This window comes from Bombus pyrosoma, linkage group LG5 (assembly GCF_014825855.1).
Source record: "Bombus pyrosoma isolate SC7728 linkage group LG5, ASM1482585v1, whole genome shotgun sequence".
Lineage (NCBI taxonomy): Eukaryota > Metazoa > Arthropoda > Insecta > Hymenoptera > Apidae > Bombus > Bombus pyrosoma.
In genome coordinates, this window is record NC_057774.1 from 1503868 (window position 1) to 1520088 (window position 16221).

Below are 16221 nucleotides of genomic sequence, written 5' to 3' on the forward strand. Positions count from 1 at the left end.
ACGATATCGCTATCTCTGCGCACATACATACACATACACATATCAGTTATGCGTAAATACGTTGAAAAATTGGAAGGAATAAATCGCGATCAATTTATCTCCTTCGATCGCGCATCGCGAGAGCGAACACGATTGGTTACACCCCTTCACCGAACGTGACTCCTTTCGTTCGATTCTACGCTATGTCGTCCAAATTTGCCAACTGTTCGCAGTCTGGTACATCGTTTCTAAGCATAAAGAAATTCTTTTGGAAAACAATCAAAAAATTCTGACAAACGATCGAATTTTATTCCAATCGTTCTAAGCATAATCAAGCCTCATAACTTGATTCAAAATATGATTGAAACATTCGTATAAACTGGACTGTTGACGGTACCACGAGCGAAGCAGATCGATAAAAATTTTGCAGTACAAAGTACGAGCAGCACAATGGTTCGTCGTATTTTCCTCCCATCAACGTTTTATGTTTGTTTTTTTCGAGGACTATACTTTCCGAGGACTGAGAAGCGCAGAGGCCAAAAGTGGAGGAAAGTAAAATTGGCGAGACGGTAAGAGGGTAATACGAAATTGTGTATGGCGATACTCTATAAAGGCGAGCGGTAAGTCTTTGGATCGAAAGTTGGAAACGGTGTATGCAGGCCGCGTATAATGGCGGCGTGTAACGCGAGAGAGAACTGGCGCGCTTGATGCGGCGTAAAATCCAATTGCAACGGGTGAAGCTCTACGCCAGCATCGAGAAAAATGTGTCATACGTTGAAATGGTCCGGTCTATTTTCCTCCCCCACTCCTTGTTTCCCGCTTTTTACAATCCTCCTTTGTAACCTAAAAGCCTTAAAGTTTATTCGTTCGTTTTTCGTCACGGAAGGATCTCGGCTGTCGCGGTTATTCGCTCGCGCACTTCGCCGCACCGGTTTCTACTTTCGAGCGTCGACCGCATTTACGCTTTCACGATAGAAATCACCCTGAAATTTCTCCGCGATTTGAAATGCCCATTCCTCTGTCTTATCGTTATTTGGCCTTCCTTTTGAATCAACGATCGGCTGAAATGTTTTTTGATGGATGGTGCGTAAGCTGTACGAGACAAATGGCTGACAAATTGCTCGAGTTTCGCGAATGGATGATAAATATACCTATGTAAATTTGTGTAGCGCGTGTTTTCCTACATCGTGGGTATGTTTTGGAAGAGGTGTAATTTGGAAGGAACTTGGACAATCTTTTACATTAGGGCACAGCTCGCTGAGTTTGATTACCTCGAAATATGTCAAGATTGTCGTCCTGAGCAAGTTTTCCCTCAATACATATGTACGTCGCTTGGGTGTAGTTTCCGAAATATTCACAAAGAAATTGCCGATTCTGATGAAAGTTGTGGACGATAGTAGTTTTTGAAAAAGTACTTAACCCGTATTTTTTACATCTGCATGTCAGATTAAGTTCTTTCATTTTTATTTTACCTCTAGTAATACGTGTATTTAACTCAAACACAGTCTCAATGAGCCACATTCATAAGACGTTAGTAAGAATGCAGCCGTCCTTTCAACTAGAATTTTCGTTCGTATTTCCAAGCGCAATCCATTTATATAACGTAGATTACGTAGAAAATAGCGAGCGTATTCCTTTGCAGGAAAATTTAACCGGTAATGTTCTTCAAACATTTTGCTTTTCTTATGTGAAATTCCTGCCTGTGATAAAGGGCAACATAAGCCGTACAAGTATCTCTCAGAACGAAAGTACTTACTACGTTAAATGGAACTGCTTTGCTCCATTCTACAAGATTAATACAAAGTGTATAGTTGCGAAATCCATAGGAAGTTAAGTTACAATTAGCGATTCCGTAAAGGTCTCATAGTTAGATCATTTGGATTATAACATTCGTCGGTTTTATTAAATTTTGCTGTTTACGTTTATCAAGTATAGTTTCGTCAATTATATTTCAATTTAGCATATTCCCGACTGTCTTTTTAAAACCGTCTTAACGGTTTATCAAAACGGGTGGTTTACTCTGTGAAACGACCTAGCGGCTAATTTTTTCCGTTTACACCAAGTCCATTGTTTCTTCTGCTTATGCAAATAAAATTCTCGATTATATCAACGCTTTTACGTGAAACAAAAATCGTGCAACATACGCGCTTCTTAATAGGCTTCGACACGCGTTTGTCCTTTTCTCGCGTAGCTGCGTTGACGCGTGATAACCTCGTGTAACCTGCATCATCGTCGACTAGAACGCGTGTTTGCCGAGTCGACGTTGTTTTCCTGGGTATCGTTGGGGGCTATTGGGAAAGGATTGTTACCATGTTTGCAGAAATGGCGCTGTTTACACGAGCGTTTCTCCTCGGAACGAGCATCGCGTCGCGTCATCGCGCGTTTAAATGGGCGGACGATAACAGTCGCAAGAACGCGTGCGTCCCTTGCAGTTGACGAGAATTCCGTTGGAAACGCGGACGTGTTTACGGGATTCTCACGAATTTGCGATAGCCTGGCAACTGCTCGTTATCGGACCAGTGCGGCAAGTTGTTGTTGTTCTTGGGACGTGATTCGATACTGTGTGCTTCTCGTGACATGTTTTTATGCGAATGGCTTCGCATAATGTGTGATAGGATATTCAGGAAATTCTGCAGCTAACTATTATACGTAAAATGTGAACGTGGTGTCGACCGTTTGAAAAGGAATTGTTTTAAATGTAATGTTTCAATGTTGTAGAAAATTTGATACGTTGTCAGGTACATATGAATAAAGGGAGTATATATCCATAGATTGTTTACATTATTCATGATGTAATCGTTTGACAATGTTCATACTGAACTCATCTCTTTAATAGATAAGATATTCGTTTCCTACTAATGATTGTAAAATGAAATTAACAGGTATTTTGTACATTGTTTTCTTCGTATCTTCTTACGTAATAAGCATTGTGAAATGTACTTTTATTAACAAACATACAAATTATAAAATGGTATTTGATGAAACTATATTTATGATAACAGTAAGATTCAGAAAAGCTTCCCACGTCTGTATTTTATGTCCCAGGACACAGGTTTTTCAATGTTCGCTAGTATGAAAAACTCCAATCCAAATATTAATTCGTCAATTTTCATCTTGAAGTGAAATAGTTGCAATTAAATTATTTCTCCAACCGCGAATTTAATAATTCTTAAAAAAATATCTGCCTTCGTGTTCACTCAGAATGTTGCCTTTTAAATGTCTTATTATTTTGTTTATCATAAATGTATCATGTATTCAAAGATTGCATCTCGTATCTTCGTAGAATTATATTCAAAAGACGAAAACTAGGTGGGAACGTTGCAGTCTGATTTCATCTGCCCAAAATAAATTCTCACAGAAAAAATTTCTCGTTCGTATAAATTTAAATGCGTCCTACATACGTGCAAGCTTTAACTAGAATCGGAATTTTTTAATTTGACAGAATCCATATACATATGATATTATTTAAAAATTATACGTAGATTTTTTTATTATAATTGCAATAAAATTATACATACAATATTATTAAAAATAAACAATTTCTTTTCCTAGATATTCCTAGATATTTCTATCACCTAGATATAGCGAGAAGGAATTATATGACGTAAGAGCACATGTATTATTTTTCTTCTTGACGCAATTGGCTTAAAAGTTAAGTGTGCGCGTATGTACTATATTCGTATATTTGGTACACTTTCAAGATCGATCTTCTCAGAAGCAAATCTTCGATTTATTTTTCTCTTCAAAACCTCTCGGAATACTTTGCTCGATGATACGTGTTGGCGCTGTCTCGCAATAGCGCGATCACGCTATCGCGTCGTCAGACACTACGGAAAAAGAAATCATCATTCTCTATTAATGTCGCGTCATATTTCGTTTCTTAATAAGCATTATTGTCGATAACCGAGTACGTAATTCCGTTCGAAGTTTTCGCGGAATCCGATCAGGCCGATTTGCATTCCCATCGAATAAGATCACAGACCCGTCGAAGCATCTGCGCAGCGTGGTGTTTCGCGACAGGTTACGTCCATTGAAATCCGCGCGTATGGACTTGTACATAGGAGGAAGCGGCTAATACGATGCATTACCGACCCGCGACACGAGGTCGCGTTTGCTTTGAATAATTATCCGAGAATTGGTGTGTAGTCAGATACGTGATGTGCTCTGAGAGCGGATCTATCCAACTGCCTCAAGTAAACGTTGATATCCGCCCAAATACGCATGTCGAATCCGTAAACGTTCGGTCCGACTGTTGTTTGCGCGTAGGCACCTCTCACACCGATAACTCAGTGTCGCATTTATCCGGTTTGCTCGAACGATGGATGCTCCTTGCACCGGTTACGCTTTTGTATAGCGTATCGTTGGTAGAAGGCCTATAGGATGGATAGAGAGATATAGCTGCTCAACTGTAGATCAGAATCCTCTCCTCAGGGACGTACAAAAATTTCATTACCTACGGTGCGCTCTCCAAGGAGACGCGGCGAATTGTCTAGAGGCGTTGCCCCTCAACAACACAAATTACGATGAGGCTATGTAGCTTCTCAAAGAGAGTTTCGAATGCCCACGAGACGCCACCGTTAGCCACTGCACTAATCGATTATCCGAAACTTACCAAAGACTTGTCAGCGGAATTAAGCCACTTGGTCCATGCATTCAAACAACACATTTGTGCATTTATCAACTTAGGCGAATCCTATTCCGAGACAAGTGCCATGATATACAGCCTTTTGCTCTCAAAGGTATCATCGAACATCCTGAGTCAGTAGGAAATGACTCTCCCGAACAAAGGTTTGCCTAAATATGTTCAATTTCTGAATTTCCTCGAAAGATTGGCACGAAGTAACAGACCGACCACCATCGTCAAACAGACCCGAGGATCACAAGAACAACCCAAGCGAGTCGGTCAACGCGAACCACGAGGACACGCATTCACCACATCCCAGGTTCAGCCAACCTGTCATACCTGCTGAGGACAACACACCATCTGGCGATGCGATGTATTCAAATCAAGAACCGTAAGTGAACGCTTGAAGGACGCTAAACTGGCATCCTTATGCTTGAATTGTTTGAAGAAGGGGCACACAGCGCACGATTGTTACGCCGGTTCATGTTGCGTGTACGGAGGACGACACCACACGATGTTACATCAGGAAAGATAGCCGTCGAGATCGAATTCCTCCACCTCTAATCGAAGCTCCTCCTCGTCAAGCAGGAGAACATCATCACCCCCGTCACCCACAAGTAAACGGAAAACCTCGAAAAGGCACAATTCGAAGACAACACGAACGAATTCGCCCCCAAGTCCACCCGGTAGTCCGAGACGGACACATACTCACAAGAAATGACGCCAGAAATCCAGAACTCCGACAAAGCTTGCAAATTCCCTTGGAATAAGACAAAAGAAGTGTTCGGTCCCAATTGGAGTCTTCGATACTTTAACGACGACATCAACGATTCGTAACGGCGACGATCACCTCCACAAACGGCAAGTACGAACGCACATTAACGTTCCTCATCATTCCAGCCATATCGACCCTGATCCCAAGCCAACACATCGATCGCTCGACGCTTGATATACCCAGAAATATCAAGCTAGCCGATCCACGATTTCATGTGCCTTCCCCGATTGATGTCTTATTAAGCTCGGGTTTAACCAACCTAACCCCAACACTTGCACTGATGTGCGTCGGACAGATCAATCTGACGCGACCGAACGAGCCGCGTGGCACCTCGATCCAAGATGCTCGTTGCCGTATGAACTGTGGCTGCCTGGATGATGCATTCGTCGCCAGGGTGAATTCGATGATACGGCCGAGGGGCCGTTGCGCCGAGGGTACATGTCTGCCTTGGAGTCTGGATCGCTGTAGTCCTCGGCATGGCCAAGAAATTTACCGTTGAAGTTCACGAACCAGGAAGTGTCATGAAACAGCTCGGCCCATGAAGTATCGTTGTACATCTCGTCGATTTCACAAAGGCAAGTGAAATCCGTATGTAGCTGCGTAATGAAGACGTGAAGGAGGTCTGCGGTTGATTGGGGGACAAGGCTCCCCCCCTGACCCATCCGTATCGTGCCTTCTTGATGATGCCTTGTGGTTGTATTGGCTTGACCCAAATATCCGCTAAAGACAAAATCGGAAACGTCTTACCTTCCGTTTGGTTAGGTTTGGATCTGTAGTGGGAAGATCCTGTTTGCATCTCGGTCTGAGATGCTCGTTTCCGCATGAGTTGTTGCCGTTCATAGGTGCCGTAGCTGCCAGGGAAATTGATGGCAAGGCCTAAGGGCTGTTGCGTTGAGGACATGTTGTCCTCCTCTGTAGTCTGGATCATCGTCGTCCTTGTCGTTTCCAAGACATTTCCAGTTGAAATTCACGATTCAAGAATTGTCGTGGATCACCTCGGTCCTGGAAGTGTCGTGGGGCATCTCGCCCCAGGAAGTATCAGGTAACGTCTCGATCCAGGAGTAATCGTGGAACATGTCGGTCCAGGAAGTGTCGTTGAAAAGAACTCCGGTGGTGCTTGGTATAGATTCGTCGATCACGACGCAGAGTTTTAGAGTTGATTGGGAGACTGAGCTCTCCCCGATGATCTGTCCGAATTGTGTTCTCTGGTTGATGCTGCTGCTTCCACACTCAATCAGCGTAATGTTGCACCTTGTGCTACCGTCGGAGTCCTCCGTCGCGATTGTCTTGGAAGCTTCCAGTGGGTCATGACTGTCCCCGATGAGTTCCATGAATCGTGTGTCAACTACAAGATATGCATCTGAGGTAGCGTCTGGATGAACGTTCTCTTCCTTGTTAAGATCCTCTAATTCTTTTTGAACAGAGTTTGTTCTGTTCTACGTGTCGTCGATTGTTTCGTGGCAAGACATTAAGAGGGGTTTGTCTTCTTTGTATTGTGTTTTCGAAACATCAGAACCTTGGAAATATTGTGTCTTCTTTGGATCTTCTCGTTCTTGTCTCGGCTGTGGGAGCGTAAAGGAGGTCATGGTTGGTGAAGGGACGTTCGGCGTCGTGGAGTCTGTGAATGGGACTTGTTTTTCCATTGGAGGATGTTCCGGCGTTGTTGGAGCCAAGGGTGACTCCAGAAACAAGGTGATGGTCAGAGACTTGTCCGATGTAGCGCTCTGTGGGCTCAGTGGACAAGTGTTGAGATTCGATGGGGTGTTCTGAAAACCATCGAAATTAATTGAGTGATCAACCTTGAATGCTACAGTGAAATCAATGAGTAAATCATTTTGTTTCGGGTCACTCGTCGGTGTGGCCCATCTCGACGATAATGCAGTATGCGATGGCCTGTCGCCTGGTAAAGTTTCATCCTTCTGTTGATCCAGAGAATCTTGAGCGATTGTCTGATTCAAGGCGTTTGATGGCGTTGAATCAGATTGTTGCGATGCTGACGATGTGAACGTGGTTGTCGTCAGGTCGCGGGTGGGTGACACGTTATGAGTGTCCCGCGATGAGCTCCGCATGTCATGCGACGGGATCGGCGTTCGAGTCGATGCGATCTTCGTCGGCGGAGTTTGACTAGCGTTGCTGGTTTTATTTAAATCATTGTTACTTCCCTGGAAATGATTAGACAGGTTACTGCTGCATTTGGGGGTCGATGGGTTAGATGGTCGCTTGTCTTCCATGAGCTCCCTTATTCTAACGGTCAGGGAAATGTAAGTTTTGAGCGTTTCTTGTTTCAATGTGGGGTCCGTCCCGCCGAGGTCTTCTAAATTCTCTTGGACGAGTCGGAACCGTCTCCACCCTTCCTTGAGTTGGACTTGGTATGTTTCCAAGAGGCAATCGTCATGCTCGTCATCTTGTTAATACTGATCGACGAGTTCCTCCATTAACCTGATGTTGCCGATGTATTTGTCACGTTTTTGTTGTATGATGCTGACCTTTGACATGGTCGGCATGATTTGTGACGTAGACACTTCGTTAAAGAAGGTGAGACTTGTGATGAGTGATCGGTGATTCCCGATGCGGAGTTATTCCGGCTGCAAGTTGTCGCTCGTCACTGTGCAGCGGAATATCGTATGCGTGTGCTTCGCGACGAAGGTGATCCTTCCCGAAGGTGACACGTTTCGTTGCGAGAATGAAGTTGATGGAAATCGTTGCTGATGAATGTCCAGCTACGGTGGGACGCTGCCTGGTAGCGTGCCTTAACCAACGGGTTATACCTCTTCGAAGGTGACACTCCTGACGTCGCTGACTTCGCTGTAGTGATACACATCCGCTGCTGGATTTGATGTGATGACGTGGCACTGTGTGGTCACTGGTAAGTGCACTTTCAGTTGATACGTATCCGGTTCGACGAACCATGAACTTTCGAATGGTTACGTGTCAACACTATCCACTTGCCACTGTATCCGACTCGAAGGACCATGCATTTTCGACCATTCGCGGAGAGACGCGATCGCGAGAAAGCACGTCAACGGGAGTCGTAAATTCCCGTTACGATTAGATAATCGACGCCATGAAATGATCGATCCCCTGATTTCTGTTACGATAATAAGGGTTGTTCAAATGAGTTTACACTGAATTAGCGGATATGACTTAATATTTATTCCAACAACTTTGTAAAGAAGATAGTTACACTGATGCGTATGTATAATTTAAGTAAGTGATTGATTTAAGGATAGAAATCCGGTAATGACATGCTGACTATTCTAACGGTGAAGAATAAGAAATCGATGTTGGCCCCCCGGATATTACAGAAGAAATCGTAGTTGACTCCCCTGAGGTACAAGAAGAAGTAGTAGTTTCGTTCTTATCTGATCACGGAGGAAAGCTAGATATGGGTGTGCCCTTTCGTTGCTCACACTTTTCATCAGGAAAGTGAGGGTAACGATTCGCGATGCCGATTGGTTATGTCTAACGTTATGAATGAAGATAGGAGGAAGAAGCCTCCTACCAACGTGGCTCATGGGCGACATTGTTTATGGGAAAAACTAGCTTTCTCTTTGGACAGATGTTCGGTTTTCCAAGTAGGTGACTACCCGCTTCCTCCGTGATTTGTAAGAATGTGCAACACATCCAAGGTCTGTTTTAGGCACCAACCATATGTCTACCGAAAATACTTGCAGAATTAAAGGTTCCTGCAAATTAGTAAGATTCGGCTTATGGTGGAGCCTTAGGTTTATTGGGATCTCTCTATTGTTGCTTGGGCCTTGACGGTCAGACAATGAAGGACGTCACGCGACGAAACAATAGCAAAATTAGAAAAACATTGACATCGTGGTGCAACGATATGGAAAGATACGCACGAGTTCATACACTTTCAGAGATGCTTCTAGACTTTTTACGAGACACTTTGTTTATTCGTTTCCAAGGAACTGTAGTCTAACGACTAAATTGTAGTCAGTTTAAGAAAACTGATGAAATGTATTACAATTGTAATTACAGTTTTTTGAATAACGTACGATGTACTGTAAGATTCCCGTTAATATCGTTACGCAATCTCTGTGAATTTGAGCACTCGACGCTTATTACATCGGCTTACCATAAATTACGAGAAACAGATGGAAACATGATTAGCGAATCGCTGGACAACTCCGACTTGATCAGTCCTTCTAGGACTTTGAACGTCCCCATCATTGTGATAGCCGAAGGATTAAGATGATGTTGCGGATCGATGGAGAGATCAGTTCCCATACTCGCGGATTGCTCCTGTAGCGCGTCGTGAGTTTACGACATGGAAGACTGAGACTATAGGTCTCGGTAGTAGGCCGTGTGACCTGAGAGAATGCTGACTTTCTGTTTGCATCAAGTGATTTCACTATCGTCACACGATCACGTAATAACATAGCTCAAAGTATTGTTTCGCGTCAGTGAATATTATCGATCGAAGAGTACGGAATGTAAAGGTCTAAATCTACTCTGCTTGAATTTCTTGAATTATATATATATACACACACATCTATTTATATAATTTGTTGTATACGAATGTTGCTCTTAAACGTTACACTTACTGTTAATTAAAGTACTTGCTAATTGTTTCCAAGCATCTGTGGCTTGGATTATCGATTTGTTTGTATTGGGCGAACGTATTACGAATTATTTAGCATTTGACGATGTTCCGTATTTGTGGAGACAATATTACGTCGGTAGCGTTGCTAACAGGTGTTTGTTTTGTTCGGACGAGGATTAGATTGGATCTAATAATTGGATATCTTGTGTTCTATGTTGCCTGCGGATGATATTGTAGTTTGCTGTGTTTGTTAAATAGTGATTCGACGGATAAATGTAACAAGCTATAATTCATAAATGTATGAGATAGCTCGCGATAAATAAACGTCTCTAGTAATTTAGCAGCGACGTGGTAACGTGCCATTTCAAAGGCTAATGTTCATGAGCTTGTTAGAATAATTGCTAAATATTTGGATATTCTGAGGTAATGCTACATGCACATTTGAAAAATATTTAAAACGAGGATAACGAGTGAATAACAAAGGCAAATAGAACATTAGGCAAGTTACTGGGGCAACGAGTAGGAGGACGTGTAACACCTCGATCAAAAAATTACTTCTTAAAAATTGCAACGGTGATATGGTCCAAAGTGCAGCAAACTCACAGTTTTCGAGATATATATGTATTAAAAAAATATATTAATACGTACGTACGTATATACATGCACGTACACATAGATTATATATGTGTATAAGACTTGTCTTTCTTTTGAAATGTGTTAAATACTGGAAGCTAAATTCTTGCTCGCGCTAAAGCAGTCTCGTTAGATATTTAGTGCCTCTGGCTGTGAAATACGTCGTGTAATATGTGCTCGATGAAGCGTGACACTGAATTTTCTGTTAGAACGAACTTCTGAATAATTCTCTTTGGATACTAGGCGAAAGAGTGAGTGATGCATTGAAAAAAGTAATATGAACGAGTTCCGCATTTAAGATTCATAAGGTGCAAATTATGGAAAATACATATACATAAATAAAGTACAGATGTCTCGACTATTTCCGACTATTTCTGACTATTTTCATGCTTATTCGAGACGCACAAATACCATGAGAGAATAATGCGTTAGAATTAAGATTGCAAAATAGTATCGAAATACAATTTTGATCCATTATATAAAAACAGTTCGATGAATATAAATGTCTCTTTTACAGAATTATATTTTATATTCTGAATGTATATTTTTGCTAAATAGTTATTATTGGTTTAAAAGCTTTTATTTCGACGCTTAACAATAAAATCGTAACATTTCGCGATAGAATTTTTAAACAGATATAGAATCGGGCACATTTAAACATTAATTCGGTAAAATTATGGTTCTCCCATAATTTTCATATTTGTTTGATGCTTAATTAATACGTATAATGGATATATTTAAATTACGAGTTGAAATGCGTTTTGTGCTGTAATGGAAATACGCCGTGTCCTCTTAATCAATAGCTTAGTTGCCTGAATGTTCCATCAACATTTGGAACTCATTTTACTTTTATGCTTACATTATGGTAATGATTCTGTAATCAAATTTCAGGTTTCTCTACGCTTTTAAAACGCTTTCTCCAATCAATTAATACATCAAACGTAAAATACATCTGATCTCTTTCGTACGTTTTTCTTTCCGAGTTTCCTGTATTTATTAACGAAGCTATAACAGCTATAACTTAAAGAAGACTTGCTTTATTTAAGAAGAAGCTTCTACTAATGTAACTATTCTTTTATTAAAACAAAACCAAACACAACATAATTTGGGGCATATTTGCTTGTTTAATCACATTAACATATTTTCCTTCGCCTATTATACATACATGCAAATGTGATTTACGTATATCTATAATTACAAGTCATTTCCTGTCTCTTAATTGTTCCACGAACCGAGAACTTGTCACGTTTCTAAAACATCATGACTAAGGATTTAAATAATCCGCTTCTGCCAGGTCACACGGACGAGCCCAGCTATTCACTATGTCCGCACTTAAAAGGGTTAAATGCTAACAACACTATCGACAGAATCGGAGATATTCACGGAATATTAGTTTATTAGCTAATATAAGTATTAAAGTACGGAAATATTCTTACGATTTTTTTCTATGAATCTTAAGCTTAGCGTCTAACGTTTCAAGAGTTTAAAGCAATTGAACGCTCTCAGTTCCTTTATATCGCGAAGCTACAAACCCAACAAACTGTGCCATTCTCAGGGAAAGAGTTCGCTCGCACCTACAGTACCCGACATCTTCCATTTCCTTGGCTGTTTCTTGCTCGTCGAACGTTTCGTTCGATTCCGCGAGTCAGGAGCAACGAGGACGAAAAAACGATGGACATTCATGCAGTAAATCGATAGGGTCGCGCGTGATTAATCTCCGGGGCCAGCAAGGGAGGCCAATTTCCCGAGTAGACGTTGTATGTAAGGACGACGAGGGAAAGGATAACGAGGTTGGTGCGCGGACGGTCAAGAGGCGGGTGGTGGCCAGGTGGCGGGACGATTGATGAGGTGGCTATGAAAGCCAATAAAATCGCGACGCCGCGGCGGCTCCCAGGACCAGGGACATAAATCGGTAAGTAGACCGATTAATTGGCCCGGTCTCGACTTGTACACCCACTTACGGCCGCCGCTGATCGTACGTGTGCTTGTACGAACTTTTGTTGCCCCGACCTGCGCCTCGGTCTCGAGCTCCGGCCAATTTGCAGTAACTCGGCTCTCGGTCAGTGACTGACTAAAACTGGAAATTCGCGGTTGCGGTAAGAAAATATACGGGATTCAGGATCCTCGTTGTAGTAGCCTGAATCTCCAGATACGGCGCCGTTTACTACGTACAAGTTGAATTAGGAAGAAAATGTATGTAACGGCGCGAGGCCGCGTTACACAACCAGGTGCTGCGAGAAGATAGATTTGAACTGCAGATATTTCTCTGAAGATGAAGCAGAACGTTTAGGGTAACTGGTGTGTTCCGTGCTTAGAATATGGACGAATATATGTATATAAAGTACGAAAGTACCAAAACCTTTTTCATTTCGATCTTTTCAAAGGAAAGATTCGCAGACGTAAAGAAAGATCCAATTATCATTCGCGTTACATGTCACGAGAAATCAGAATCGCTTGCCTTCCTCTTATACTCTCGTCCCAACGTTACAAGCGGTAAAAGACAAAAACTAAATCATCTTTTATACCAAGTGAGAACAACATGAAGAAAGAAACCTCATGGAATCCCTCGGTTCCCAGCTTAGAACACCTGAACCACAGAACGAAAGAATTAAGGAACATTAAACAAAGAGGGTGGTTCAAATCCGACGCTGTACCGTGGCAAGAATAAGAGCGAGTCAGGTAGAACCGTAACAGCAGCAAACGCGTGCCCATAACTTGGAAACGTTAAGACGTTGGTCCTAGTAAGAAACCCATTAGATATTCGGAATTAAATGTTCAGAGGTGCTAAAAATCCTCGTTACGCTCGTTTTTATGCGCAACTAATGTTTTTATGTTCAGCAACAATATTTCTTAGGATCACGTGCAAATGTTTCTCACTATCACCAATAATCATACAATATGAGGGTATTGGGATTATGAAGGAGTGACACGTGTTAGATGGATAATTATGGGTTGCTCTTAAGTGAAGTACGACACTTTTTTATTGTGATATATATTTCGGAATGGTGTGGTTACGATGGCTGGTCTCTGTTTTACTATATTTGAATTGATAGCCAGTAAGGTTTGACCTAGTAGGTGAGTAACTAACGAGGATAGGTAACGCAGGCATGCGGTAGGTGACGGCGTATAAGCAGTGGAAAGTTGGAAATGTAGCGTGATGCGAGAATGCGATTAAATACGGCACTTAATTAAGGTTATTTGATTTCTTGATGGAAATAAAATGTGCCTTGGAGTATAATATCGGTGAACGTGAAGCTTGAATAATATATGTGGTAATTTTCAGTACCGATGCTGAATGTGTCGGCGGTGGCTGGCTTCAAAGCTCAAATACCTTGCGACATCAATCCAGCGAGTAGAAGCGAGGTGGTGAGCATGGTTTTTTGGTACAAAGACGAGAGGGATGGCGAGCCGATATACAGTCTAGATGCTCGCGGCAAATCGATAGCTCAGGCGAAGCTTTGGTCAGATTCATACGTATTCGACGAAAGGGCGACCATGAGGACGAACGTGGATCCCGCGAAATTGGAGATCGATCCCTTGGAGGCAACCGACGCGGGCGTGTACAGGTGCAGGGTGGATTACAAAAATAGCCCGACGAGAAATCAGAAGGTTAACCTCACGGTGATAGGTGAGTGTGTTCTGTCTCTCTTTTTACAGTGTGTTTCATGTCTCTCTCTCTCTCTCTCCCTCTGTTACTGTTTCCACTTGATGATCAATCGCGATTAATTGCTTTCATTCCGAAACTCGATGCTATCTCGACGTTGTCGCTTTTAATTTCGAACTTTTTAGTTTCCCAGCTCGCCTTTTGCTCGTTTTCGGTTATTTCATGAGATTTAGTTTTAACGCCTGGAATTGAAAATTCTGCAGATTAAAAGAGAAATGCCAGAGAATTTTATTAGCCGAACAGATCCGACTTTCTTCGTTGCGACAGCGACGATTGCCGATAGCTAGTCACCGCGACGTGAAAATGTTTGTTCAATCGCAAATATAGATGCCAGAAAGATGATTAATCAAAATTTTGTTAGCGTGTTTCATAGATGAGAATGAGTCATTAAGCTTTTGTGTATACGTAATTGGTTTTCGCTTCATATCTATTCAGAATTGTACATTAGAGCGAGATACCGATTAAAGCGAGTTATTTTAATGAAATGAAGTTTCTATCAGAGAAATGTCATTTTCATATCTGTTGCTTTGTAACCGTGCGATCCAAGTTACCATCGTTACAAGATAAAAGGAAAGCTTATTTTTATATAACATTTTCTATAACAAGTTATACAGTCGTAAATATCCAGAATAATACATACAACGTATCGTCTTTATTCGATTGCAAGAATAAACATAATCGTGTTGTTGAAACCTCATTATGTTAGGAATATCTTGTCGCTCTTAGACACCGACACGATGGTAACGCGATTTTCACTTAATTAATTGGACACGGTACGAGAGCTCGACAAATATTACACATTATGGCAGTTTCGTGGTGTCGTTGTTATACGGATAAAGAATTGTTCGTTTGTATATTTTTTTTTAAGTAACATGCATCTTCGTTTTATCATGCGCGTATGCAGCGTGTACTTAAGCAAAAGCCATTTTCCCGTAATTTAGCGTTGTTTCGTGGCGGCAGGATCATTTATGGCGTTTAATTACATTCATCTTGTTAATACCAGATATGGTAGATTTCACAGTTTCTGTTTCTAGAACAGGAGATGGCATCTAACGACAAAATGTAATAAACAAAGCAACGGAACGTTCACTGTGAGATTAAGATACCTAGAAATTTTCGTCTCTTCTCTCTAATTACTATAAGGTTAATGTAACGTTCATCTATTTAAATCTGCTTAATAAAACAGTTACTTTGTAACGCAGATACTTGTACGATATTATAGATCAGATCGTTGTACAAATTGTAAATGTTTGTACAATTGTTTAGTAAAATTGTCAAAGCTTTCTCTGTATAGCGTGTTGCGTGATTGAAGCAATTAGAAAATTATCGGAAATAAATTTCTCCGTAAGCAAATAACGTGTACCGGAGAAATCGTTCGAAAGATTTAAAGAAGAAAGATACTCGCGGTATTATGACTTACATAAATTCGTCCTTACGACAGTGCCACCGAACAAGCCTGTGATTTACACCGGTCCCGGTAAAAATTTGGCCAAGGTATTGCAGCCCTTTAACGAGGGTAGCGAGTTGTCGTTGTCGTGCGAGGTAATCGGAGGTTCACCGCCGCCGAAGGTCACGTGGCATTTCGAAGAGGAAACGGACGACACGTACACGTTAGAACACGGGGATACTACGATAAATCATCTCGACATCACGAACGTCACCAGGAAGTTCCTCAGAGCTAGGCTAATTTGTCGGGCAAGCAACACGCATCTCGTTGCTCCTCTAACTTCCGAGATTATTTTGGATATTAATTGTAAGTAAGAAACTATTTCAACTTGTTAACTGTCTTACCGAATGTTTAGCTTCCGCAAAGAGCTACGTCCTAATTTGTCAAAGTTTCGAGCTTATTAATAAACCGCGGTGTTTCTGTAAACTTTGTGATAATCCAAATACTGCATGTCGAAATACGGGATTAGTCGATGACTACTCTTGCTCATCGGAGTTGCGCGTCACTTTGACTTGTATAAATTTCACCAAATGTCCAAATT

The 16221-nt window shown here is 41.6% G+C and overlaps 1 protein-coding gene across 4 annotated transcripts in view; it reads left to right on the forward strand.

Annotated features, from left to right (window-relative positions):
• The window catches only part of LOC122567343 (hemicentin-1-like), a 61391-nt gene that overhangs the window by 33737 nt on the left and 11433 nt on the right, over nucleotides 1-16221 (forward strand). For 2 of the 4 annotated variants that reach the window (XM_043725728.1, XM_043725731.1), the window contains exons 2-3: nucleotides 13853-14197; nucleotides 15675-15986. In XM_043725728.1, the coding sequence (XP_043581663.1) occupies nucleotides 13853-14197; nucleotides 15675-15986 (657 nt within the window). Of the gene's footprint in view, nucleotides 1-12431; nucleotides 12482-13602; nucleotides 13763-13852; nucleotides 14198-15674; nucleotides 15987-16221 lie in introns of those variants that run through there. The other 2 variants (XM_043725730.1, XM_043725729.1) reach the window with 2 other exon arrangements.